The 27830-nt window shown below is 36.6% G+C and overlaps 1 protein-coding gene across 4 annotated transcripts in view; it reads left to right on the plus strand.

Moving 5' to 3' along the window:
- Window positions 1–27830, plus strand: part of PPA2 (inorganic pyrophosphatase 2) — a 96134-nt gene that overhangs the window by 53698 nt on the left and 14606 nt on the right. For 2 of the 4 annotated variants that reach the window (XM_037020256.2, XM_073237217.1), the window contains 3 exons: window positions 4795–4864; window positions 23907–23943; window positions 25014–25222. In XM_037020256.2, the coding sequence (XP_036876151.1) occupies window positions 4795–4864; window positions 23907–23943; window positions 25014–25042 (136 nt within the window). In that variant the 3' untranslated portion in view covers window positions 25043–25222. Of the gene's footprint in view, window positions 1–4794; window positions 4865–23906; window positions 23944–25013; window positions 25223–27830 lie in introns of those variants that run through there. The other 2 variants (XR_005061806.2, XM_037020257.2) reach the window with 2 other exon arrangements.

Consider the following 27830-nt stretch of genomic DNA (forward strand, 5'->3'; position numbering starts at 1 on the left):
CATACAATCCAGACTTCTTACAGAAGACCAAACAAGGCCTTCCAGGATTTTGATCCCTGCCACCTGTCTAGCTTCATTTCCCATCATTTCTTACCTCTTATTTTGTGTTCCAGCACCTTAGGACCCCTTATCTCTCCTCACAAACATGCTGTTAAATGTGTCTGGGCTGTTACTTATTCTGTTTCCTTTGCCACGATGGTCTTACCATCTCTTGAACTGGCTAGCTTACTCATCTTTAAGACAGTTTTGACTGTTCACCTTCTCTAGGAAATGTCCCACCGTTCTGGTTTCTGGTGCCGTTATGCTTGTGTACATCTTACCCTGCTGTGTACTTGTCATTGTGTTTACCATAGGTACTAACTTCTTGGTTTATGAATTTGTCTCCTTCTCTGGAATGTAAGTAAGTTCCTCAAAAGCGAATAAATAAATGTGCCTTATTTATGTTTATATTCCTTATGCCTGACATGCAGTAGTTACACAATAAATAGCTGTTGGAGTAAATTGTTGAATAATATTTTAAAGCCAACAAATATTTGTTGTTTTTTTTAAATCTAGTAGCAACTCTGCTGTTTCTAGGAACACTGAATTTTTTAAAATCTTTTAATTGACTCTGAGTAATCCTCTTGATCACAGTAACTTTCATTGTCATTTTTATTATTTTTTCCCACTGATCAGTGTTTACTCTGAAAGCTACATATTTTTAACAGAGAGAATTCCATTATTTCTGTTCTCAGCTAAAAACTTAACACTCTGTTTTAGGAAACAGCTTGTTTTGCCATTTGAGGTTACTCAGCTCCTTTTGCCCTCTCTTCAACCCCAGCTTATTTATCTACCTTAGTTTTAAGAAATCAGAAATGTACTATTCATTTTACCAGTTTATTTTGTTTCACTAGTCATTATTCACTATGATGATCCATTTGTCTTCTAAATTTTTCAAGTTTTGAATACCCCTTCTAGCTGTAAAACTGCTTTATTAACTCAAGTTACCTATTATTTCTTTACTCATGAATTGTTTTATATTATAACTGTTCTCTTGTTTAATATATTTTATGCAGTATAGTCAGAATTATCTTTGAAAAATACAAATGTGATTGTCACTTTTCAAAAAATCACAAATGTGTTGGAGCTCATAACTCCTTTATGGCTTCCTTTGGATATAGAATGTGATCCAACTCTTCTGTATATTAAAAAATATATCCGAAACTGCTCTTCCAGCCTCATGTTCTGTCCCTTCCTATCTCACTGTCTTTCCTCCATGAGTGAACCTGCTTATTCTTCAAGAAGCAGGTTAGATGTCGGCTCTGCACAGAATTTTCATTTCTTCTGGACAGATTAACTATACTCCCACCTGTGCTCTTATATCACTGCTGTACACACCTCCATGGAGAACTTGGAATGTTTTATTATTTTTTTATGTTCTAAATTGAATTTGTACCTTAGTACTTAGTGACAGGACTGGGCATATGGTAGGTAACCATGCTTACTGATTGAAAAACATGTATATATATTTACATACATGCATACATACCTACAGTTGACCCTTGAACAACATGGGTTTGAACTGCACAGGTCTATTCACATGCAGATTTTTAGATTATTTTCAAAAAATATATTGGAAAATTCTTTGGAGATTTATAACAATTTGAAAAAAAGCATATTCTTTTCTGTACCTTTATTGTAAGAATACAGTATGTTATATATATAATGTATGAAATGTGTTAATCAACTATGTTATCAGTAAGGCTTCTGATCAACAGTAAGCTATTAGCTGTTAAGTTTTGGGGGAGTCAAAAGTTAGATGGGGATTTTTGGTGCCCCTAGCCCCATATTGTTCAGGTGTCAACTATATATAAATATATTGTTTTCATTCTCCCAAATTGTTTCAGTCTTGAAATTCTTTCTCTTCACCTCTCCAGTGGAAGATGTATTTGATCTGTATGGAGAACTCAGTTTTTTAGTTTTGTGTAGATTTACTTCACTGTCAGTTTTCTTCTACAAATTTTGGAGGTTATTATCCAAAGCCATTGTTATTCTTATCTCTTAAATTTTCTCTTTCCGCTTTTCTTGACTACTTTGCTTTAGAAGAAAAGCTTTGACAAATCTGTATGCGTGACGCTGTGTTTGAGGATTCACATGCGTGTGCGCCTTTGTCTGATCTGAGATTGTCTTGAGAAAGTGATTTTCTCTTTACTAAAGTTCCATATTGCTGGCCCTATAAATTTCTTCTTTTGTGTATCATTTGCACGTGATTTTCTGTTTCTTTTTATTTAATCAGGTATTTTGCACTATTACGTGCCTGTTCACATACCCTGTTGCAGCTTGTACGTGCAGGCTGCTGTGCTGCCCACAGTGTCTGTGGCACTGGTGATCTTCTGCTCTAATACCATGTCTGCGTATGTTGGCCATCAAGATTGTGTGTAGGCTAGAATGTTCATAAATTTAGAACAAAATGTTCAGTATCTTAACTACACAAAGGAAAGCACATTCTTCTGTGTCATTAGTTCTCAGCTCATTCATAGTAGGCACCGTCAGCTGGGCATCTCTCCTGTAACGATGTTGCTTTTTCTCTGGAAGGCCACAGTGCGAGAGCTAAGAACCCTAAGTATAAGTTCCATAGGGGCTCCACGGTCCTATATTGTATGCCCAGCATCTAGAAACATTCCTATATATAGTATAAGTATTTCTTGAATCGATCAATAAATAGGAGTCAGGTTAACTATTTTTACATAAGGGCCAAATCAGAGAAAATAAAAAGTGTTTCTTGATAGCCTGCCTTTTATTATACCTTCAAACATTCACAGTAAAAATCACTTTATTAAATCCAGAGGAAAGGGTATTACAACCCAAATTCCATATTTTAGTAACTAAAAGTGTATCAGCGAGGAAGTTGGCAATGTTTAGCTAATAAAATGCTAATAATATGAGAGCCTACTGGAGAAATAATAACAAGGGGCTTTGTAATCTTTCATCTTTTGTATTTGGTTTATCATGCAGGAGTCTCCTAGGTCAATCTGTATACATCTTACATTTTGTTCTTGAAACAGCTGCACCAGTAATTCGTCCAGAGTGAAAAATGGCAGAGCCTGTTGGCTTTCCTAGATTCTGCTGGTCACTTGTCAAGATACTTTATTGGAGATAATTTAAAAAGTTACTCAGATTTTAAAAAATTTATAGTGCTGGCTTTAGTATCATCTCTCTTTTCTACTATTTCGATTGATGGTTTGATTTGCTGTGGGAGTAGAGGATAACTTTAGAAATAGGATATCAGATTTAACAGGTAAAAATGTAGGACACCTAGTTAAATCTACTTCAGATCAGCACATCTGTTTAATAGAAATGTCTCATATAATATTTAGGATATAATTATACTAAAAACATGTGATGTTTATCTGAAATTCAAATGTAACTGAGTGTTCTGTATTTTATCTAGCAACCCTACTTAGAGAAGATTCCTCTCTTTCCTCTTTTTCCCCAAATTTCCAAGGAATATCTTATTTTGGTTTAGTTGTAATTTTAAAAATAGTGGAATATTTACTCTACATCATGCTTTCCTAAGAGGACTACCACTTGAGACTTTGCCGTGTCTAATTTTTTACACTGTGCTTTTTAAATTCAATTTTGACCTTTTTTAGGAATACAGGTGGATTATAAGGCCTTACCTTTTTCAATTTTAATTTAAACAAGAGTTGTACAGAATACAAAATAATTAGTCTTAAAGATGGTAATGCAACTTTCATCAAATTTTATTCATACCAAGAATGAAAATAAATTTCTCATTTTGTGTCTGGATAGAAATCAAAACAAGACATACTATAATTGCTATATACCCAATGTTTGATTACAAATCAGAAAGATAAATAACTAGACAGATTTTTGTATCATATACATCCCAACATAATTCATAAAGCCATTTCAAAAATTAATTTGATAATGTATGTCCCTAAGATCCACTTAGGGGGTGTGCATGTTTGTTTCATCTGTTATTTATCTCCTTCCAGGATCTGTTAATCACTTTTCCTTCTATTTTTAAAAATAATTTGGCTTTAACTCCCTCTTTACTATCTCTTTCTCTCTCCATCTTAATTTGCTGATTTCTTAGATGAAATTTTTAAAAACTGAACTTTCTGTATTTGAAAGGAATGATGCTTTTGTTTTTGTCTGGGAAGTAGGAAGTCCATCAGGGGTGGCATGCTTAGGGAGGTAGCATGCCATTCCGCATTGTGTGGAAAGGCTTTTGAACTTCCAGAGCCGTTACTGATGGAGCTGCTGTCTTATGCTTGCTGAACTTCCTAACTTAAACGAAAACCAGGTTTTCTGACTCATCTGGTTTCCTCCTACCACTCAGTTTAATCCTTCATTCCTGTCTGAAAAAGGGATTCCACAGCATCTTTCAGTAGCCATTTACCGTGTCTATCATGTCACTGAGAGGAGATTCTTCCTTATAGTCATCATTCTATAGGTCAAATTTGTTTTTTCTTTTTTTTTAGTGAAGGTGAAGGATAGTTGTGTCATAGCCTTTTGTATATATAAAGATACTATTTAGATTTGTGTAGTATCACTTAATGTTTTTTAATTTGAATTCTGGAGAATGCAGTGCTGTGGAACACTTTATATTTATAACCTTGCCTGGAAGAATGTATAGGAATCTCAGTTGTCCTCATTTATATTCATTCAGGTCCTTTTTCACTGGCTAGACTCAGACAGTCAGTGTGGAATATTTGGAGCTGGTTTTCTTTTTGGCAATTGGTCCCATTTTTATCCTGTTTAATAATAACATTCTTTTTTCCTCTCCAGCACAAATGTGCACGTATGTGATAGCCCTTTCCATTGCACTCAAGAGGAAGCAAGATCATTGATTGAATCGGTAAGGGGCAAACAGCCAAAACATCCTTTAATCTTACAAATGACATGGGCCAGTCTAATAGAAATGCTGAAAATTCTAGCAGTGAAATGTATTAAGTCTTTTGGGAAAGATAAAGTTAAAAATAACATTAAAATCTTTTTTTTAATCCATAGAATTTAAATAAAAAGCCTTGAAATCTTTTAGCTGAATTTTTAAGTTCTTTATTCCAGATTATGACCATTTAATTTTGTAGGATGATAATTAACATCACCAGTTTATTGTTGTTTATGCACATTCACTCTCTCTGTAGTGTCCTGTTGCTATGAGTTACCCACTGTGCATTGGCTAAATTGTGACTGGTGCTGGGTATAGGTGCATTTTGGCTCAAGAAAAATGAAATAAGACTCTTACACACTTTTTTCCATTTAGTGTGGCTATTTCACAACCTTTCCTTCTCCTAGCTAAGAAGATACCCTTGGATTTTATATGTCTTATAAAGTGATAATGCTGCCTGGCAGCAACTGAATTTCTTAGTAAATTAATATTTGATTTAGAGACCACTAAATAGGAAAATTCATATTCAGATAGTCAAGTAATATTGCTACATAAGGTGTGTTCAGGAGTGATATTAGGCTAGAAATCCAATTTATAAGTTTTTTTCTTAAAGTAATTATGAGAAAGAAAGTAGTAACTTCAAATCTTCACTTGAAGAACAACAGAAATCTTTTCTAATAACTATGGCTGCTTTGAAAACTTTTTCCCCATTAATTTATCAGCTATTAAATTAGCACCTGCTATGTGTGGTAAGATTCTAGGTGCAGGGGGTGCAGTATTAAAGAAAAAGTAGAAAAACTTTTATTCTCACATAGCTAACATTCTAGCTGGGGAGATAGATAGTAATAAGTACACCAATAAAATATATAGTGTTCTTGAATGCAGTAAATGCTGTGATGAAAAATGAGCAGGGAAGAGGGGATAAAGTGTGAAGAAGTGGGATGGCAGTAGCAGTTACTAAAGAGGTAGTTAGGGACAGCTTCACGGAGGGGAGGACTCACATGAGTCAAGGTTGTAGATGGCAAGGGAGTGGCTGAGCGGCTGTGTGAAGGAAGAGCATTCCAGGCCACAGCCCCAAAGGCCATGAGCAGGAGGATACCTGACATGTTCAAGAAATACCTGAAGAACCTTGGTGACTGCCTGAGTAAAGTCTAGGGGAGAAAGGAGGAGGTGGGATCAGAAAAGTGTTTGGATCTGGGGGTGAAAATGGAGGCGCATTGTTATGAAAGACCCTATAAAATAGTCTGTAAAAACTATTTTAAGAGTATTATTTCTTATTCTGAATGATAGGGGAGCTTTGATGGATTTTGACAAAGATGATATGATCTGATTTAGATTTTAAAGTCACCGTGGCTACATTGGTGAGAACAGACTCTAAGGGGCAAGTGAAGATGCAGGAAAGCCATTAGGTATTCAGGCCATGGTGTCAATTTATTTTCTCCATGTCCTCAAATTTTTTTTTTTCAAGTAATCTTTGTTTTTATATTTCAGACTCATAGGTTATTGCGTCATTACTGGGTATATATGAAATTGTATCTGGAATTCCCAAGGGTGTTCGAAATACCTTTTATTTAAGACTAAGAGCTCATGTAGACCAATGCTCTCCTGAATAAAGTAAGATTAATAGCATTTAGGTTTTGGACTGAATTGTAAAATGGTTAATACTTAATTCCTTCTTTGAAAAATTTCTATCCAGCAGCATTTCTATCATTTTTTTTTTGAGAGGGCATCTCTCATATTTATTGATCAAATGGTTGTTAACAACAATAAAATTCTGTATAGGGGGGGTCAATGCTCAATGCACAATCATTAATCCATCTCAAGTCTAATTCTCATCAGTCTCCAATCTTCTGAAGCATAATGAACAAGTTCTTACATGGTGAACGAATTCTTACATAGTGAATAAGTTCTTACATGGTGAACAGTACATTGGTAAAGGGCATTCATCACAGAAACTTTCGGTTTTGATCACGCATTATGAACTATAAACAATCAGGTCAAATATAAATATTCGTTTGATTTTTATACTTGATTTATATGTGGATCCCACATTTCTTCCTTTATTATTATTATCATTTTTATTATTAATAAAATGCTGAAGTGGTAGGTAGATGCAAGATAAAGGTTGAAAACATAGTTTAGTGTTGTAAGAGAGCAATTGTAGATGATCATGTGTGTGCCTGTAGACTATGTGCTAATCCGAGCTAGAGAAGGGCAATAAAACATCCACGGACGCAGAAGCTTTCTCTCAAAACAGGGCGGGGGTGAGGTTCTAAGCTTCACCACCATTGTTCCCCGATTTCTCACCTGATGGCCCCCCTGTGACTGTGCCTGTCTTAGGTTGTTCCTCCCTTGAGGAATCTTACCCGTCTCTGGCTAAGCAGTCATCTTCCGGGGCCATACAGGGAGATGTAAAGTTGGTAAGTGAGAGAGAAGCCATATTGTTTGAAAAGGTTAGCTTTTTACTTCTTTGCAGATTTATGCCCTGTGGCTTCTATGCCCAGCACTTGTCTCGAGGTATCTTTACCACCTGGAGGAATTATGATGCTCGGTAAATTCGATATGAGGCACAAATTCTATTTAAGGGTTGTAATTAGGAAGGAAGAAGAAAAGCTATAGAGGTAGCAGATGGAAGAAAACATGGGAAGATTGATTATTTCTTTGACATATCTTCTTATAGAGTACCTTAAGCATGTATAGGTTTTAAACTACTAACTAACTTGCGCACACATATTAACATAATAGGAATACGGTGACATAAACTAAGCAAATCTATAATTACCAGCCATCTCCAGTGAAGCCAAGAAAACCAGTTAGGCACCCTAGGCATTTGTGAAAATTTGTCTATGATATGATGGATATTGTCCAACTGTACTTGAACAGTCAGAGAGAAATCAGACAAATTAAAGCAACCCATTCTGGGATCTGTTCACATCCCATATGTTCTTTTAACCGTAGATAGTCTATAGTTGTAAGATTTTGGAGCGCTACAACTTGCACCCCTCCCAACTCCTGGTTGAGTTCCAACAGTACAGATCCACTCAAATTCGTTGTCTCACTGTATGCACATGCCAGCCTAGAAATCTCCCTCCTCATTCCAGTGGTAAGTCCAGGAAATGGTGGGATGGACGCAGCCACAACCGTAGCATCGCCCAGATCCCTGTGGAGGCTTTTTGATGATCATCCCCCGGCACGAGTCCTGCAGAGAGTGCTGATGCCAGAAGCTCCTCCTCATATTGTATCTTAGTTCATTTTCTGGGTATCCAAGCTAGGCCTTGATCTTCTGCATAGAAACAAACAGACCCTTTGCCCACACTTTGACATGCCCTCTATACCACTGTGCAGAACTCATTGGAGGTCAGCACATAGGAACTGCTTTTTTTTTTTTTTTATCCTATCAAGGAGTAATCCCCCTTTTCTTTCTATCTTTCTTTTTTTTTAAATCTTTAATCTACACTTACATGAAGAATACTATGTTTACTATGCTCTCCCCTATATCAGGTCCCCCCTAACAACCACATTACGGTTACTGTCCATCAGCTTAGCAAAATGTTGTAGAATCACTACTTGTCCTCTCTGTGTTGTACAGCCCTCCCTCCCCTTTCTCCCTCCCCCTGCTATGCATGCTAATCTTAATACCCCCTTTTTTCTTTCCCCTCTTATCCCTCCCTGCCCACCCATCCTCCCCAGTTCCTTTCCCTTTGGTACCTGTTAGTCCATTTTTGGATTCTGTAATTCCGCTGCTGCTGTTTTGTTTCTTCAGTTTTTCCTTTGTTCTTATACTCCTCAGATGAGTGAAATCATTTGGTATTTCTCTTTCTCCGCTTGGCTTATTTCACTGAGCATAATACTCTCCAGCTCCATCCATGTTGCTGCAAATGGTAGGATTTTCCCTCTTCTTATGGCTGAGTAGTATTCCATTGTGTATATGTACCACATCTTCTTTATCCATTCATCTACCGATTGACACTTAGGTTGCTTCTAATTCTTGGCTATTGTAAATAGTGCTGTGATAAACATAGGGGTGCATCTGTCTTTCTCAAACTTGATTGCTGCGTTCTTAGGGTAAATTCCTAGGAGTGGAATTCCTGGGTCAAATGGTAGGTCTGTTTTGAGCATTTTGATGAACCTCCATACTGCTTTCCACAATGGTTGAACTAATTTACATTCCCACCAGCAGTGTAGGAGGGTTCCCCTTTCTCCACAGCCTCGCCAACATTTGTTGTTGTTTGTCTTTTGGATGGCAGCCATCCTTACTGGTGTGAGGTGATACCTCATTGTAGTTTTAATTTGCATTTCTCTGATAATTAGCAATGTGGAGCATCTTTTCATGTGTCTCTTGGCCATTGTATTTCTTTTTTAGAGAACTGTTCAGTTCCTCTGCCCATTTTTTAATTGGGTTATTTGTTTTTTGTTTGTTGAGGCGTGTGAGCTCTTTATATATTCTGGATGTCAAGCCTTTATCGGATCTGTCATTTTCAAATATATTTTCCCATACTGTAGGGTTCCTTTTTGTTCTATTGATGGTCTCTTTCGCTGTACAGAAGCTTTTCAGTTTAATGTAGTCCCACTTGCTCATTTTTGCTGTTGTTTTCCTTGCCCGGGGAGATATGTTCAAGAAGAGGTCACTCATGTTTATGTCTCCGAGGTTTTTGCCTATGTTTTTTTCCAAGTGTTTAATGGTTTCATGACTTACATTCAGGTGTTTGATCCATTTTGAGTTTACCTTTGTATATGGGGTTAGACAATGGTCCAGTTTCATTCTCCTACATGTAGCTGTCCAGTTTTGCCAGCACCATCTGTTGAAGAGACTGTCCTTTCCCCATTGTATGTCCATGGCTCCTTTATCAAATATTAATTGACCATATATGTTTGGGTTAATGTCTGGAGTCTCTAATCTGTTCCACTGGTCTGTGGCTCTGTTCTTGTGCCAGTACCAAATTGTCTTGATTACTATGGCTTTGTAGTAGAGCTTGAAGTTGGGGAGTGAGATCCCCCCTACTTTATTCTTCTTTTTCAGGATTGCTTTGGCTATTCGGGGTCTTTGGTGTTTCCATATGAATTTTTGAATTATTTGTTCCAATTCATTGAAGAATGTTGCTGTTAATTTAAGAGGGATTGCATCAAATCTGTATATTGCTTTGGGCAGGATGGCCATTTTGACGATATTAATTCTTCCTAGCCATGAGCATGGGATGAGTTTCCATTTATTAGTGTCCCCTTTAATTTCTCTTAAGAGTGACTTGTAGTTTTCAGAGTATAAGTCTTTCACTTCTTTGGTTAGGTTTATTCCTAGATATTTTATTCTTTTTGATGCAATGGTGAATGGAATCATTTTCCTGATTTCTCTTTCTATTGATTCATTGTTAGTGTATAGGAAAGTTACAGATTTCTGTGTGTTAATTTTGTATCCTGCAACTTTGCTGTATTCTGATATCAGTTCTAGTAGTTTTGGAGTGGAGTCTTTAGGGTTTTTTATGTACAGTATCATATCATCTGCAAATAGTGACAGTTTAACTTCTTCTTTACCAATCTGGATTCCTTGTATTTCTTTGTTTTGTTTGATTGCCATGGCTAGGACCTCCAGTAATATGTTAAATAACAGTGGGGAGAGTGGGCATCCCTGTCTGGTTCCCGATCTCAGAGGAAATGCTTTCAGCTTCTTGCTGTTCAGTATAATGCTGGCTGTGGGTTTATCATATATGGCCTTTATTATGTTGAGGTACTTGCCCTCTATTCCCATTTTGCTGAGAGTTTTTATCATGAATGGATGTTGAATTTTGTCAAATGCTTTTTCAGCATCTATGGAGATGATCATGTGGTTTTTGTCTTTCTTTTTGTTGATGTGGTGGATGATGTTGATGGATTTTCGAATGTTGTACCATCCTTGCATCCCTGGCATGAATCCCACTTGGTCATGGTGTATGATCCTTTTGATATACTGTTGAATTCTGTTTGCTAATATTTTATTGAGTAATTTGCATCTACATTCATCAGGGGTATTGGTCTGTAATTTTCTTTTTTGGTGGGGTCTTTGCCTGGTTTTGGTATTAGGGTGATGTTGGCTTCATAGAATGAGTTTGGGAGTATTCCCTCCTCTTCTATTTTGTGGAACACTTTAAGGAGAATGGGTATTATGTCTTCTCTGTGTGTCTGATAAAATTCCGACGTAAATCCGTCCGGCCCCGGGGTTTTGTTCTTGGATAGTTTTTTTTATTACCGTTTCAATTTCTTTGCTCATAATTGGTTTGTTTAACTTCTGTGTTTTTTCCTTGGTCAGTCTTGGGAGTTTGTATTTTTCTAGGAAGTTGTCCATTTCTTCTAGGTTTTCCAGCTTGTTGGCATATAGGTTTTCATAGTAGTCTTTAATAATTCTTTGTATTTCTGTGGAGTCTGTCGTGATTTTTCCATTCTCATTTCTGATTATGTTGATTTGTGTTGATTCTCTATTTCTCTTAATAAGTTAGGCTAGAGGCTTATCTATTTTGTTTATTTTCTCAAAGAACCAGCTCTTGGTTTTGTTGATTTTTGCTATTGTTTTATTCTTCTCAATTTTGTTTATTTCTTCTCTGATCTTTATTATGTCTCTCCTTCTGCTGCCTTTAGGCCTCATTTGTTCTTCTTTTTCCAGTTTCGATAATTGTGATGTTAGACTATTCATTTGGGATTGTTCTTCCTTCTTCAAGTGTGCCTGGATTGCTATATACTTTCCTCTTAAGCCTGCTTTCGCTGCGTCCCACAGAAGTTGGGGCTTAGTGTTGTTTTTGTCATTTGTTTCTATATATTCCTTGATCTCTATTTTGATTTATTCATTGATCCATTGATTAGTTAGTAGCATGTTGTTAAGCCTCCATGTGTTTGTGAGCCTTTTTGTTTTCTTTGTAGAATTTATTTCTACTTTTATACCTTTGTGGTCTGAAAAATTGGTTGGTAGAATTTCAGTATTTTGGAATTTACTGAGGCTCTTTTTGTAAGCTAGTATGTGGTCTATTCTGGAGAATGTTCCATGTGCACTTGAGAAGAATGTATATTCTGTTGCTTTTGGATGTAGAGGTCTGTAGATGTCTATTAGTTCCATCTGTTCTAGTGTGTTGTTCAGTGCCTGTGTGTCCTTACTTATTTTCTGCCTGGTGGATCTATCCTTTGGGGTGAGTGGTGTGTTGAAGTCTCCTAAAATGAATGCATTGCAGTCTATTTCCCTCTTTAGTTCTGTTAGTATTTGCTTCGCATATGCTGGTGCTCCTGTATTGGGTGCATATATATTTAGAATGGTTATATCCTCTTTTTGGACTGAGCCCTTTATCATTATGTAGTATCCTTCTTTATCTCTTGTTACTTTCTTTGTTTTGAAGTCTATTTTTTCTGATATTAGTACTGCAACCCCTGCTTTCTTTTCACTGTTGTTTGCCTGAAATATGTTTTTCCATCCCTTGACTTTTAGTCTGTGCCTGTCTTTGGGCTTGAGGTGAGTTTCTTGTAAGGAGCATATAGATGGGTCTTGCTTTTTTATCCATTCTATTACTCTGTGTCTTTTGATTGGTGCATTAAGTCCATTTATGTTTAGGGTGACTATTGAGAGATATGTACTTATTGCCATTGCAGGCTTTAGATTCGTGGTTACCAAAGGTTCAAGGTTAGGTTCTTTAGTATCTTACTGCCTAACTTAGCTCGCTTATTGAGCTGTTATATACACTGTCTGGAGATTCTTTTCTTCTCTCCCTTCTTATTCCTCCTCCTCCATTCTTCATATGTTGTGTGTTTTGTTCTGTGCTCTTTTTAGGAGTGCTCCCATCTAGAGCAGTCCCTGTAGGATGCCCTGTAGAGGTGGTTTGTGGATAGCAAATTCCCTCAGCTTTTGCTTGTCTGGGAATTGTTTAATCCCGCCATCATATTTAAATGATAGTCGTGCTGGATATAGTATCCTTGGTTCAAGGCCCTTCTGTTTCACTGCATTAAATATATCATGCCATTCTCTTCTGGCCTGTAGGGTTTCTGTCGAGAAGTCTGATGTTAGCCTGATGGGTTTTCCTTTGTAGGTGACCTTTTTCTCTCTAGCTGCCTTTAAAACTCTTTCCTTGTCCTTGATCCTTACCATTTTAATTATTATGTGTCTTGGTGTTGTCCTCCTTGGATCCTTTCTGTTGGGGGTTGTGTGTATTTCCGTGGTCTGTTCGATTATTTCCTCCCCCAGTTTGGGGAAGTTTTCAGCAATTATTTCTTCAGAGAGACTTTCTATCCCTTTTTCCTCTTTCTTCTTCTTCTGGTACCCCTATAATTCAAATATTATTCCTTTTGGATTGGTCACATAGTTCTCTTAGTGTTGTTTCATTCCTGGAGATCCTTTTATCTCTCTCTATGTCAGCCTCTATACGTTCCTGTTCTCTGGTTTCTATTCCTTTAATGGCCTCTTGCATCTTTTCCATTCCGTTTATATGTCCTTCCAGGGTTTGTTTCACTTCTGTGATCTCCTTCCTGACATCTGTGATCTCCCTCCGGACTTCATCCCATTGCTCTTGCATTTTTCTCTGCATCTCATCCCATTGCTCTTGCATTTTTCTCTGCATCTCATCCCATTGCTCTTGCATTTTTCTCTGCATCTCTGTCAGCATGTTCATGATTTTTATTTTGAATTCTTTTTCAGGAAGACTGGTTAGGTCTGTCTCCTTCTCAGGTGTTGTCTCTGTGATCTTTGCCTGTAGTTTTGCCTTTTCATGGTGATAGAGATAGTTTGCAGAGCTGGTACGAGTGACCGCTGGAAGAGCTTCCCTTCTTGTTGGTTTGTGGCCTTCCTCTCCTGGGAGAATAGCGACCTCTCGTGGCTTATGCTTGGCAGCTGTGTGCAGACAGGGCTTCAGCTACCTGTCCGGTTGGTTTGGAGTTTATCTCCGCTATCGCTGTGGGCGTGACCTTGCTGGGGCTGCTCCTCCAAAATGGTGGAGCCCGGTTGGAGGGGGAGTGGCCGGGAGGCTATTTATCTCTGTATGGGGCCTCTGTGCTCCCTGTTGCCCAGGGGGTTAGAGTGCCCAGAGATCCCCAGATTCCCTGCCTCTGGTCTAAGTGTCCTGTCCTGCCCCTTTAAGACTTCCAAAAAGCACTCTCCAAACCAAAACAATAACAGCAACAACAAAAAGGAAAATAAATAAATAAATAAATAAATAATTTTTAAAAAAAGGGAAAAACTCGCGATTTTCTTTGTCCTCAGGCGCCGGTCTCAGGTACCTGCTTACCGGTCTTGCTGCCCAGTTTCCCTAGTATTGGTGTCTGTCCCTTTAAGGCTTCCAAAAAGCACTCGCCAAAAAAAAAGGGAAAAACGCGCGATTTTCTTTGTCCTCAGGCGCCTGTCTCAGGCACCCGCTCACCTGTCTTGCTGCCCTGTTTCCCTATTATTGGGGTCCCTGTCCCTTTAAGGCTTCCATGAAGCACTCACCAAAAAAAAGGGAAAACCGTGCGATTTTCTTTGTCCTCAGGCGCTGGTCTCATGCACCCGCTCACCTGTCTTGCTGCCCTGTTTCCCTAGTATTGGGGTCCCTGTCCCTTTAAGGCTTCCAAAAAGCCCTCGCCAAAAAAAAAAGAAACCGCTCCCGTTTCTTTATTCTCCGGCATCAGCCTTAGGCACCCGGTCACCGGTCCTGCCGCCCTGTTTCCCTAGTATCCAGGACGCCATGCATGCACTGTGTCTGCGCTCTGGTCCGGAATCCTCGGGCTGGGTGTTCAGTAGTTCTGGGCTCTCTCTCCCTCCCTGCTGACTCCTCTCCACCTGCCAGGGGCCGGGGGGAGGGGTTCTCGGGTCCCGCCGGGCTGGGGCTTGTATCTTACCCCCTTTGCGAGGTGCTGGGTTCTCGCAGGTGTGGATGTGGTCTGGATGTTGTCCTGTGTCCTCTGGTGTCTATTTTAGGAAGAGTTGTCTTTGTTATATTTTCATAGATATGTGTGGTTTTGGGAGGAGATTTCCAATGCTCTACTCACGCCGCCATCCTCTGGATTGTACTTTTCCTCAAGTTTTTATCTGTGTAGTTTACATTCTGAACGTAGTTGTCATCCATATGCATTATTACTTCCTTAAATAAAAAAAGAAAGGAAAATAAAAACCTTTTTATCTTCATCCAAATAGTCGCTCTTTCACTAATCTCAGATTAAGACTGTTCCATTTATTGTAGTTAGGGAGTTATAAGTAATATGATTGATCCTTGTTTTAAAATTAGCTGCAAGATTAAAATTTCTATCTCACATCCTGTTTTTTAATTGTTTCCTATCTTAAGAGTAGGAAACAGTCCTCATGGGTAAAAACAGTAATTGGATGACATGGATATGATAATGATTAGAATTCAGAAGCATTAACATCCAGCTTTAATTACATGATTCAGTAACTTTGTTGTTCTTCATAATAATGAAGAAGGTGCTCTACTGATTTTTTTCACTGAGAATACTACAGTAAAAAATAAAAAGGCAGAAAAGTAGTCCCTCTTCACCAGCTCTGATGGGATTTCACCATTAAAATACCTAAGTCAAAGAATTGCCCTGTTAGCAGCCTCATTAGTGATTCAGGCACCCAGATCAGGAAACATTTTCTCATGAAGATTTTATCAACTCGTAATGATGAAATTCTTTGTAGTCAGAGTACTTTGACTCGGCATTTCATCTCTTCAGAACCACACTGAGATGTTTGAATCAGAATTATTTAAGTATGTATTCCCAGATCTGTTTTGCTATATACTGAACATTGCACTGACATCAAAGTACTGTTAGTTTTGTTTGTCCTTTGGTTACTCAGAATAACCTAAGATCTTGAAGTCATCCATCAAATTTGATCATATTCAGACCACATCAATCCTGGGCTAGTATGGAAACATATTGTACCCTCATGATTTATTAGTGGGCTTAGAATGACTGAACTCATTCTAACAAGTCAACCAAGTGTTATGTATACCTGAGTAATACAGGCATCCATTGGAAGTACTGCAGGTTTGGTTCCAGACCACTGCTATAAAGTGGATTTTGCAATAAAGGTAGTAAAATGAATTTTTTGGTTTCCCAGCGCATGTCAGAGTTGTTTATACTATAGTCTATTAAGTGCGCAGTAGCAGTACCTTTAAAAAAACAATGTACATACCTTAATTAAAGAATACTTTTTTTTCCTAAAAAATGCTGACCATCATCTGTGCTTCCAGTAAGTCATAATCACTGATTACAGTTCAGTAAAACAAATATAATAACAAAAAAGTTTGAAATAGCAAGAATTACCAAAATGTGGCACAGAGGCATGAAGTGAGCAGATGCTGTTGGGAAGAAGGCTCCATAGACTTGCTCAGTGCAGGGTTGCCACAAACCTTCAATTTGTAAAATAAAGAAAATAAAAATGCAATATCCACAAAATGTCATGAAGGGAAGTACCATGAAACAAGGTATGCCTGTATTATTTTGAGACTGATGTTTAGTTAGATGTTCAGTGAGTCTGAAGTACAGTTAAAACAAGGCCAGATAATAATAGAAGCTTTTACCTCCTAGACATGTATTAACAGAATACTCAGGATGAGTTTATTAAGTGAGATTTTATAATAAAGTAACTGATTTGGTATATGGATGATTTAAAGTGCACAAAGAAAAATAATGGACTGAACTTTGAGTGATTAATAGAACTGGTATAGGAAGCATATATTGGTGAGAATATATTGATCAAACCACAATTAAAGAGTAGTAGCTTTGAGACCAAAAAAAAAAAAAATCATTAGTCACCCAAGTCACCCAAGGATATGTACAGATCAGCTAGGAAAAATACTGTCACAATATCCAAGAAAAATAAAAGCCAACAACCTGATGAATATTATTTGGACACATTTTAGAAACTTTTGAGGAAGCTAAGAAGGATAATTGGAATGACTGAAAAGATGATTGGATTTTGTTTTTTAATACAGATGTTTGAATTATATACAATCATGAAAGGCATGAGTTTGCCAAAAACAAAGTTTGTTCCTTAGATCTCAACACACTAGGGATCCATAAGAGGCAGAATATACTTCCCTGTTACTCTGGGTGTCGAGCCTACAGCATGTGGCCACTGGCAACATGAGGAACATGCTAATAGTTCACCCACAGGACTACCTACATTATTTTTTAATATGTCAAATATTTTAACCTTTCTCTAGCCAAGAAATGTGGGACTCTTTCCCAGTTCTTTGGATTATGTGACTAGAAATTGAAGCTTTATTTCAGGGAGCAAAGTTTAGAACATGTGTAGGTAACGAAGAATGTGTGTACATGTTTGTATGTGCACACACATTGTGTGATCTGCCCTTAAGGTCTAATAACTGATACTTCATGACAATTGATTTGACTTCTGGGGTTTAAGATGATACTTTTAGAGTCCTTTACTATATATAAATGTCATTTTGAAAATATGTTGAGAAAATTCAAACAACTTACAAGGTCAATCTAATAGATATAACTAGAGAACATAAAGTTTTTTCTAATACATGTGTACACTTACAGAAATTTGAGTATATATTGGGCCACAAAGAGAGCTGCAAAAAAAAAAAAAGCAAGAAATTGATGTTATGCAGATCACATTATCTGTCTACAATATAATAGCTACTAATTAGTTATGAAAATATTAAAATAAACTCCAAATCCAAGTTTTGCAACTAAAAATGCTTCTTAAAAAGTCATGCCTCAAAACCTGAATTATAAAAGATGATAAGACATTTAAAATCGAATGACAGCTGAATCACCATATGTCAAAACTTACACAATACAACAAAATAGTTTTGAGAGAAATTAAATATATACAGCAGAAATGAGGAAAGAAAATTGAGAGGCTAAATATTCAACTTAACAATTACTCTGTTCTTTTTTCTATCTTTTAAAGAAAATTATAAAGAATAGAACAAATATTTAATGAAATGGAAATCAGACGATAATGGCGAGGACCAATTAAGCTGGATTTTCCTTTTTAAGACTAATATAGACAAACCTGTTATTGGGAAGATCATGAAATAGGAAAGGCACGAATAGAAATATCAAGATTTAAAGACATAATTACAGACCTAGGAGATACTCAGAAGAGAATGCTGCGAGATGCTTTTGGCATACCTTTCTAAACACAGATCAATTGATGATTTTGTTTAGAACAGAAATTACCAATATTAAATCAAGAATAAGTAGAAAACCAAAATGGACATACAGTAGCTTAAAAGAATACTTAATCATATTAAGCTGGCAGTTTCTTCCATAATAATTAATGAACTCAATCTACTTTTAATCAGTGCCCCAATAATGTTTTTCACTGAACTTAACAGGATGATCCTAAAATTTATATAGAATAGTAAAGGACCAGGAGTAACTTAGAAAAGATTGATAAATTTAATATAAAGTTTCTTAAAAAGCTGTAAACTAAAGATACCGTAAAGTAAGTTAAAAGATAGGTCATTGATTAAGAGAAGATACTTGCATATAAATGGCAAAAAGAACAACAGTTTATTCAAATCAACCAGGAAAAGATTAACCCAATGGGAAAGAAAATGGGCAAACAATATGAATGGAAAACTCACAAAAAACGATCCTTAAATGGCCAGTTAGAGTGAAAATTTGCTGTGTCTCACCAGTAGTCTGAGATCAAAGTAAGACACAATATAATTTCCTAGTTATAAGATTGGCAAATGTTTGAAAGTCTGATAGAGCAAGTGGGGAAAGGAGACCTCTCATAGTTGTTGATATACTTGGTGGGAGTGTAAATTGGTATAAGTACTTGGACTAGCAGTTAAATAATTTCTAGTAAAATTGAGAGTTCTTACAATCCACTACTCAGAAATTACCCTTCTAAGATACACATTCTATAGAAATACTAACACATGTGTTTGTATGACTGGACCTGGGGTAATTGGAAACTGAGTAAGTATGAATAAAAAACTGGGCAATAAACTGTACAGTATGTTTATACAGTAGAATATGTGCCACAGGTAAAATATGTTAAGTCGAACTGCATGACTCTACATGGATAGAACCTGAAAGCACAATGTTGGGTGAAAAAAGCATTTGCAGTAGGTTATAGTATGCATCATTTATGTAAATTTTAACACACCCAAAGCAGTACCATAAAATTTTAATGAATATAAGCAGATATGGTTGTTGACATTGAGAAACATAAATAAGAACAAAAAACACCAGTGTCAGCATGGAAGTTATTTCTGAAAAAGAAGGGAAATAATAAAATTTTTATTTTTTATGAATAGAGAGAAAAAGAGACTTGAGTTGTAAAGTTTATGAAGTGACAATGTAAACTCCCTTTAAAAACTAAGGAGTAGAAGTGTTACAGTAGTCTGTGCATTTTCTGCATGTTTGAAATATTTCATGGTTTTAAAAATGTGTACACTCAGGAAAACAATAGAGAAGATTAATGCAACCAGAAGCTAGTTCTTTGAGAAGACCAATTGATAAACCTTTAGCCAGAATGATCAGGAAGGTAAGAGAAGACATCTTCAGTGTCAGGAATGAAACAAGTGACATCATGGCTGATTCTACAAGTATTAGGAAAACGGGGAAATATCGTGAAAAACTTTGTATCAATAAACTTGACATTTTTAATGAAATAGATTCCTTGAAATATATAAGCTACCTCAGCTCACTGAAGAGGAAATAGACATAAATAAATTAAATTCATATTTAAAAATCTTTCTGTAAACACAATTCTCGGCCTGGTTGGCTTCCCACTACTTTCACTCATCATTGTACTAAGGTTCTAGCCAGAGCCACCAGACATTGAAAAGAAGAAAAGGGCATTCAGATTTTAAAGGAACAAATTATATCTATATTTTTCTAATAGGTGAATGTCTAGAATATTCAATAAAATCTACCAAAAAGCTACTAGAATAAGTGATTTTAGCAAGGCTGTAGGATACAAGATCAATATACAACAAACAATTGTATTTTTATATACTAGTAGTAATCAATTGGAAACTAAAAATAAATACATTATTTATAATAGTATCAAAAATATGAAACACCTTGGGGATAAATCTGGAAAGAAATATATGAAGAACCTGTACCTGGAAAACCATAAAACATTGCAAACAGTAATCAGAGAACTAAATAAATGGGAAGATGTATCATGTTCATGGGTTGGAAGATTCAGTATTGTTTTCTTCAAATTGATCCAGTGCAGTGTCAATCAAATTCTAATAAATTTTTTTGTAAAAATTAACAAACTCATATATGTAAATACCAAGGTCCTAGAATAAACAGCTTTGTAAGGAACAAAGCTAGAATAGTAACTCTTCCTGACTTCAAGACATTTTTAAGATCTACAATAACCAGGAGAGTATAGTAATGCTATAAAACTAGACAAAGAGATCAGTGAAACCAAAACCAGAAATAGATGTACATGTATGTGGACAACTGATTTTCGAAATGATAATCTTCTCAACAAATAGTGCTTCAATAATCGGTTATTCCATATGAGGGGAAAAAACTTTCATAAACTTAAAATATTTTTTCATTTTGTTTATGGACAATTAAGAATTGATCGTGTTTTGTTGACTTCTAAAGCAAAAATCAGAAAAGGAATGTGAAGGTAAAATACAGAGTAACTGCCTTGTGAACCACAGAAACAATGCAGGCAGAGGATTCCACAGTAATTCACTTCAGCTAAAACCCTGTTGTGCCTGAGTCAAAAATCGGAAACTTTTTTCCCCTTTAATTTTGAACCCTTATAATAAAGTGAAAGAATATCGGTCCTTGTATCATACAGCAAATCAGGATGTCAGTGTATCAGGTTTGTTAATTCTTCTGAGCAAATGTAACCTGCAAGTGAAAATACTCATAGGGACCCGGTGGGGTTATTTGAAAGGGAGACACCAAGTACAGAGAAGTTGCATTGATAGTTCCTATGAATCTAAAATACTACTTATATATGAATAGGAATGAAGGCCAAAATAAGTTTAGTTTTCTTTGCTTAATAAGAGAAAGAAGAGCACTTTGGTAATGAGAACACTAGATTTGTTTGAAAGAAAGATATGAATATTCATAAAAGTGTCTGGTGAGAGAAAAGGGGAGGAGATAGTATTTAGGATGAGATTATAAAATATTACTGTTTCATGGAGAATTGATCTTAGAAGAGTAGAGGTGCCCACAGTCTTCCCCTCCTGATAAATTAGGAGAAGTACCTGAAGATCCTATCTTAGTTTTTTACAATGGAAATGTAACAATGGTAATTCTTGACAGTAAGAGTTAGCATTAGATTACTTAGATGCTGCTCTGTGCATTTCTCTGTTCTTCCATGTTTTATGAGCAAGTATTAGGTGTATTATTATGTTTCAGGAAGTTACGGACAGTAAGTGAAGAATTAAATAGCTGATATATATCATGAACCTATTGTTTTCAAATGTAAATGTTCTCTTTTGGCATATGTTAGTATAGAAAAATTTTAAAAAATTACCCCTAAACTTTAATAGTTATTATCTCTGCGTGTTAGCCTTACCCATGATGTTGTCTTCTTTTATTTAAGGCTTTGTACATTCTGAAAACATTCCACCAATCAAAAATCTATTTTAAGAATGAAGAAATAAAAGCATTCTGGAAATTGTTTTTAAAATAAACTGTAATGACAAATGTTTTAGCTACAGGGGTTTGTCTATTTCTTTAATGTAATGCTTTTTACATTAATGAGAAAGCTGCTCAATTGTTCTATTTTATAGATGACATATTTTCTTCCTCTGAAGTGTTAGGCAGCTCCAGCAAGAGGCAGCTGCTAATTTTAAACAGGACATCTGAATAGTTAACTTTCCAACCCGCTTTATAATAGGTATCCCTGCACGCCTTAAAGAGCTTACAGTTCAAAAGAGTGAGTTTCTTTGTAGTCCACTTAGGAAAAGAGAGCCGTCAAATCGCAAAGGCCTAATCACAATGAGTATAAATTTTATATTGTATTACTTTTCACATCCAGATTTATTTAAATTCTGCCATCCTCAAAACCAACCATAGTTTAGCATTTTCTTTGAGTTAGGAGCTGAATAGAATTTTTGTTTTTGAAGTACTTGGAAAATCTCAGTGACATTTTATATAAAATTTGTACAGAGGTCTTCTTTATTTACATAGTTATGTCATCCTTTTCTGTGACAGAAAATAAAACAAAGCCTATTCGATTAGCTTTTTTCTTAAAGAGTAGCAGGAAGAACAACATAAAATCATTGATGATTCAGGGGAATGTGTTAGGGTTCTCTAGAGGAACAATCAATAGGGGGTGTGTGTGTGTGTGTGCGCGCACGCGTACATACTGGGCTGGGTGGGGACAGAGAGAGAGATTGAGATTGTGGAGACTTGCTGAGTCCAAAATCTGCAGAGATGGCTGGCAGGCTGGAGACCCAGAAAAGCCAGTGATGTAGATGAAGCTCTATGGAATTTCTACCAGCACACACAGGCAGTGTGCTGGAGATTGTCCTCTTGCTTGAGGAGGCGGGTCTTTTTGTTCTGTTCAGGTCTTCACCTGACTGCATGAGGCCTACCACCCAGAGTTCACCAATTTAAATGTTAATCTCAGCCAGAAACATCCACCAAGTTAACTAATTATCAAGGGCATATTTTAATATTGGTGGAATTAATTTTTCTTCCTTCTGAGTTCTTTCTCATTACCACCTTAGACCTAAGTAAGGAGGCCGCTGCGTTTTAGGGAGAATGCTTTCGGCATCATCTAGGCACATCCCTCCCCACAGGGCAAGACCAGGGGGTCAAAACTGTACGTTCACAAAGAACCCAAGCCACCCCTTCTAAGCCACTTTGTCTATTCAAGACCCTGGAATTCTTTGCCCAGTAACAAGCCTGTTTCCAGGGCCAGCACGGGCATCTCCCCAAGCCCACTGTCATTACCACGTAGGTAGTGCTCACTGTTACTCCTGCAGGGCCAGCGGCTGGCTGTTTGGAGGTAGTGGGGCATAGAAGTGTGAGCTGGAATTTCTACCATTGTGCAGGTGGGACTGTCAGTGCAGAATGGAGCCTGGGATAGGAAGAGGACGGGTTCAGGATGAGGACCATGGACCTCTTGTACTCTGCTCTGTGCAGGCAATTTCTGAGATGTCCACAATGCTAAACAAGAATGTCTTAAGTCAGTAAAAGGTTATATTAAGATAGTAGTTGGAACATGTTTTGTATTTTATTCATCTCATTGTTAGCTTGATTTATAACACTTAAGTATTCAGATGCATTTGTAACTTTGCCCCAGACCTCAAATGTTACAGGCAGATCTTTGGTATTAAGGGTGAACAAATTCAGAGACTTAGAAGTTGATTATTCAATTTGAAATTTGAAAAATGTATTTTAAAATTGGGGTAGTGGTTGTCCATAGGGGAGAAGAGGTTATGACTGGGGAAGGGTATGTTATGTTCATTTCTCAGTTTGGGTGGTGGTTAAATAGATGTTTATTCTAAGTATCCTTGGGCTTTGTGCATTTCTCTCTATTGGACAATGGATCTCCAAATATAATATTTAAAAAAACTAAAACTAAGTCTTGTTCTTAGGAAAAAATTCTTAGAATTTTCAGAAAAACATGCCAAGCACAGATTATATTACATCTGTTCTAAGAATCTTGGCCCGGTCGTCAAAGAAAGCAAAAATTAATTTAAATGTTCCAGAAGACCGCTAAATAAATTATATAATTTGCATGTGTATGTGTCTGTATGTCTGTATTTATACACATGAATGAAAATATCTATGAATGTGTATTGGACCTTTGTTCTGAAGACCTTACCCAAAGAACTACTGAAAGAAAATCTCTCTTCACATTTTCAGTAGTTCCCATGGTTTAATGAGAGGAATATTCTCAAGCATGCTTTTTTTATTTGACTTGATATTCGTGGTTTGTTTATCTTAGAGAATGAGCAATGATAATAAGAGGCAACGAGGAGTATTTACTTTTTTAAGGTTAGAGACACATCATGTATAAACTTTGTAATTTCATGCAAAAAACATTCTGGATGTAGTTCACACATATAAGTATTCATTGTAACAGATTGTTCTTATCTTTCAGGTGCCATCTTCACTGAATAAACAAAGTAATGAAGAAGGTATGGTAGATTTTGGTTGAGGAGCTAGATGTGTAAACTCATTTTACAGTAGTGGACCCCCTCCATCCCCCCACCCATAGAATAGATGAATTTAAAAGTTACATAAACTTAGTGAAATACCCTTAAAGTCATTAAAATTTTCAGGTGAAATCAGTTATTTCTTACTTTTAGAAAATGAGAAAGAGCACATTTATTACTTTTAGTCTTCAAAATAGTTTTCTTATGTAGTGACTTTTTGGTGAAGTACTGAGAGGTTCTAGCTAGTTCTAATAAATTTAAAAAGATTCCAAATGTCTGAATTTAACTTTTTTGAAATCATTTTTCATCATTTTAGTGAGTTACACATTTGAATTGGAGATCTTAAAATCAAAATTTACAGTAGGATTAAAAATACCGTATTTTTTATTACTATTATTTGAAACTGTTTCAAGAAATAAGTAAAAATATTCTGTGGTAAAAAGTTATAAAAATACACACATTTGTCTTTCAAAATATTGCAAGTCTTTAGGCCTTTTTTAATGTAAACCTTAGAAGAATATTCAATTTAGAAATCTGGAGGAAAAATGAGAACTATTTACTGTGAATCAAGTTCTAAGATGTTTAGAAAGGAGCAAATCCGTAGACATGATTTCATGGGAAAGCAAGCTATATTCCTTATATGGAAAATGAATAGATTGTCCCTTTGCAATACTATCCCATTTTGGGTATTTGACAGTCAGTCAGATTTTTAGTACAGAATTTTCCTAGACCTTTCATGCCTTTGCTAGGACAGTAACTTCTGTATTATTCAATAGATGCTAAAATGATCCAAAAAATGGAAGTAGGAAATAAGGTGGGGAGCCCCTCAAATATTAACCTAGTTTTATGTAAGGCTCGAGCCAACTAAGAAAACTTAGGACAAGAATTTAAAGGGAAGTAGCTTTAAATAGAGAAATCTGTCATACTAAGCTTATCATCATCTGTATCTGCTTAAATACTTCCTAAAGGTCTAAATTGAATTTGTCTTACCCTTCCCTCCGCCCTCCCTTCTCACCCCTTCCCTAACCCCATCTTCCCCATCTGAAATGCAGCGCAAGTGTGGCACTTCCTTGGCAAGTGATGGGGGTGGTTGAAGTCTGCCATCAGGATCCCAATCTCTAAGGACTCCAAGTCTCCGCCTCCCCCAAGTGCTAGAGACAGGCAGATCTGTGAGAATCTGCTGACTTCCCATTGAAGCTTCCTTTTTTCCCAAACATTTTTGAGATATTGCAGTAAGTAAATAAACATTGAAATTTTTGAATTGGTCTCCTTCAAATATTTATTGATAGGAAAAAAGACTTTGTTTAATAGCAGAAATTTAGAAGCCTTGAGTTTTGACTAGTTCTAATTTCTCTGCCCGAAGGAACCCAATGATTTAATTAGCTTTTATTCTATAGGTTCATGTAAAAATTACAAATTTAGTAAGCTAGTAAGATTGCATAGGTATTAGTGTTCTCATTTTCCTGCTGTATTATTTCTTTTCAAGTCTGTGGCTGATGGAGGTTTCATTTAACCAGTCTCTTCTCTTTATTAGTCCTGCATATATGTGTTTTACATTTCTGAAGGCCCTTTCCTATAATTTATTATTTTAGAGATCCCAGACTTGTTTTAATTCTCATCCAGTCCCCTAAATTTCAGTTCTCATCTCTATGGTGATAACTTCCAATCTACATAAGAAGCCTGGGTCTTTTGCTTGGAGTCTGCCTATTGGACATCTTTAAATGCCTTTAGTCCAAAATCGAACTCTCTATCTTTCCTTGTTCTTGAACAAAAGAATTAACATTTTCCTAGTCCCCCACTGCAACCCTTGAAGTCATATTGAAACTCCCTTCTCCTATCTTCACTCATGGGGATGATCTAAATGTTTCTTTGTCGCCTTACACCCACACTGTGCTGGCTTCTCCGTTTTTCACTTGGACTTGTACTAGTCTCTGTGCCTCCAAGATCCAGCCCTCTGCCTCATTCCCATTGCTCTAGCTCAGTTTCATGCCCTCTTGTCTCCTAACCAAGCTCTCCTGCCTCTGGCTTCTCTCCCTTCGTACTACCCTCCACATTTCCACAACCAGTTATTTTCTGAAAGCATAGGTCTTGCCTTGTTACATTTTTCTCAGAATGCCTTCAGTAGCTTTCCATAGTCTTGAGAATAAAAATCAGATTATGATTTCTTAAACTATGCTGCATATTCACCCCTCTCCAAGCACCTCTTGTGCTTTTACACTCCTACTACTGTGCTCTCTTGACAATTCATTTCTTTTTCTTTCCTTTCCTTTCTGTTATCATTATGAACACTTGCATTTGTATAATACGTGGGTTACAAAGCACTGTTACGCTAATAGCTACCATTTCTTACTCATCTGTTGTATATTAGGCACTGGTGTAGATGTCATGTATGCCATGTGTCCTAGAAGGTAGAGATTCCCCACCTCCTATTGAGACTCTAGGAAGGTCTGTAACTTGCCCAGGGTCACATAGTTTGTAAGTTTCAATGCCATAATTAGAACTTATAATTGTATGGCTCTGAATCCTATGGTTTTTCCACCTTGCTATGCACGCTGCTTCCCACACTGACCACCTCATGATAGGGCAAGCTCAGAGCATGCCTGCTTTACAGATGAGGAAGCAGACATGGAGTTTAAATGATTAGCCCTTGGGAAATAATGTCCGCCTGAGATGTCTTTGGGAATATGTGAGCCTCTTTCAGGAACATCAGAGAATGTAAGGAGAGAATCTATTGTTTTTAATTTTATTTATTGATATATTGGGTTTTTTTTAAGTTAAGGAAAAAATAAAACAGAAAATAGGAAACTATTATTGCAATAATTGTAAGCAATAAACTGAATTATCAAAGGATAGCTTAATGGGTCTGTGGCATGTGACATACCAATCTGAGAGTTGGAAGAGAAGCCATGTCTGGTGGGCCTCTTGTAGGGCAGCTCACCCCTCATGTCTGGCTCCCTGCCGCTGAGCAGCCAGCTGTCCTTAGATGCTACTTTGTTGGTGAGCCTTGCTCACTGCAGTACAGGCAATCATAGTTGTCTTCATTGTATATAATTTTACATAGTTATAATCTTAGTAAATATGTAGTACAGAGTTTTAATTTTTCTTTATTATATCATAAGCATCTTTCTACATTACTACATAGTCATCATTATTATTATGGCAACAGTTATATTTATTAAATGACCATTTCATGATTGTTTCAGAGGTCTGATCTTTGCCAGCCCATTCCCATGGAACAATTAAATTGAAGAGACTTTATATAGACATACCTCAGAGATAGTACAGGTTTGGTTCCAGACCACAACAATAAAATGAAAATTGCAATTAAGCAAGTCAGATGAACTCTTTGGTTTCCCAATGCACATGAAAGTTATGTTTATGCTATATTGCACCCTATGAAGTATATGATAGCATTATGTCAAAAAAGAACAATATACAACACTTTAATTAAAGATACTTTTTATTGGTAAAAAATGCTAACCATCATCTGAGCTTTCAGAAAGCTGTAATCTTTTTGTGGGCAAAGGGTCTAACCTTTAAGGTGGTTGCTGACTGATCAGGGTGGTGATTGCTGAGGGTTGAGGAGGCTGTGGCAATTTCTTAAAATAAGACAACAATGAAGTTTGCCACTTTGACTGACTCTTCCTTTCATGAACAGTTTCTCTGAAATGTGTTGCTATTTGATCCAGTTTACCACACCTGAACCTCTTTGAGTTAGTCCTCTCAAATCTTGCCTCTGTTTTACCAGCTCAGTTTATATCACATTCTAAATCCTTTGTTGTCATTTCAACAATCTTCACAGCATCTTCACCAGGAGTAGATTCCATCTCAAGAAACCACTTTGTGTGCTCATCCTTAAGCAACTCCTC

This window comes from Manis javanica, chromosome 5 (assembly GCF_040802235.1).
Source record: "Manis javanica isolate MJ-LG chromosome 5, MJ_LKY, whole genome shotgun sequence".
NCBI classification, from domain to species: Eukaryota; Metazoa; Chordata; class Mammalia; order Pholidota; family Manidae; genus Manis; species Manis javanica.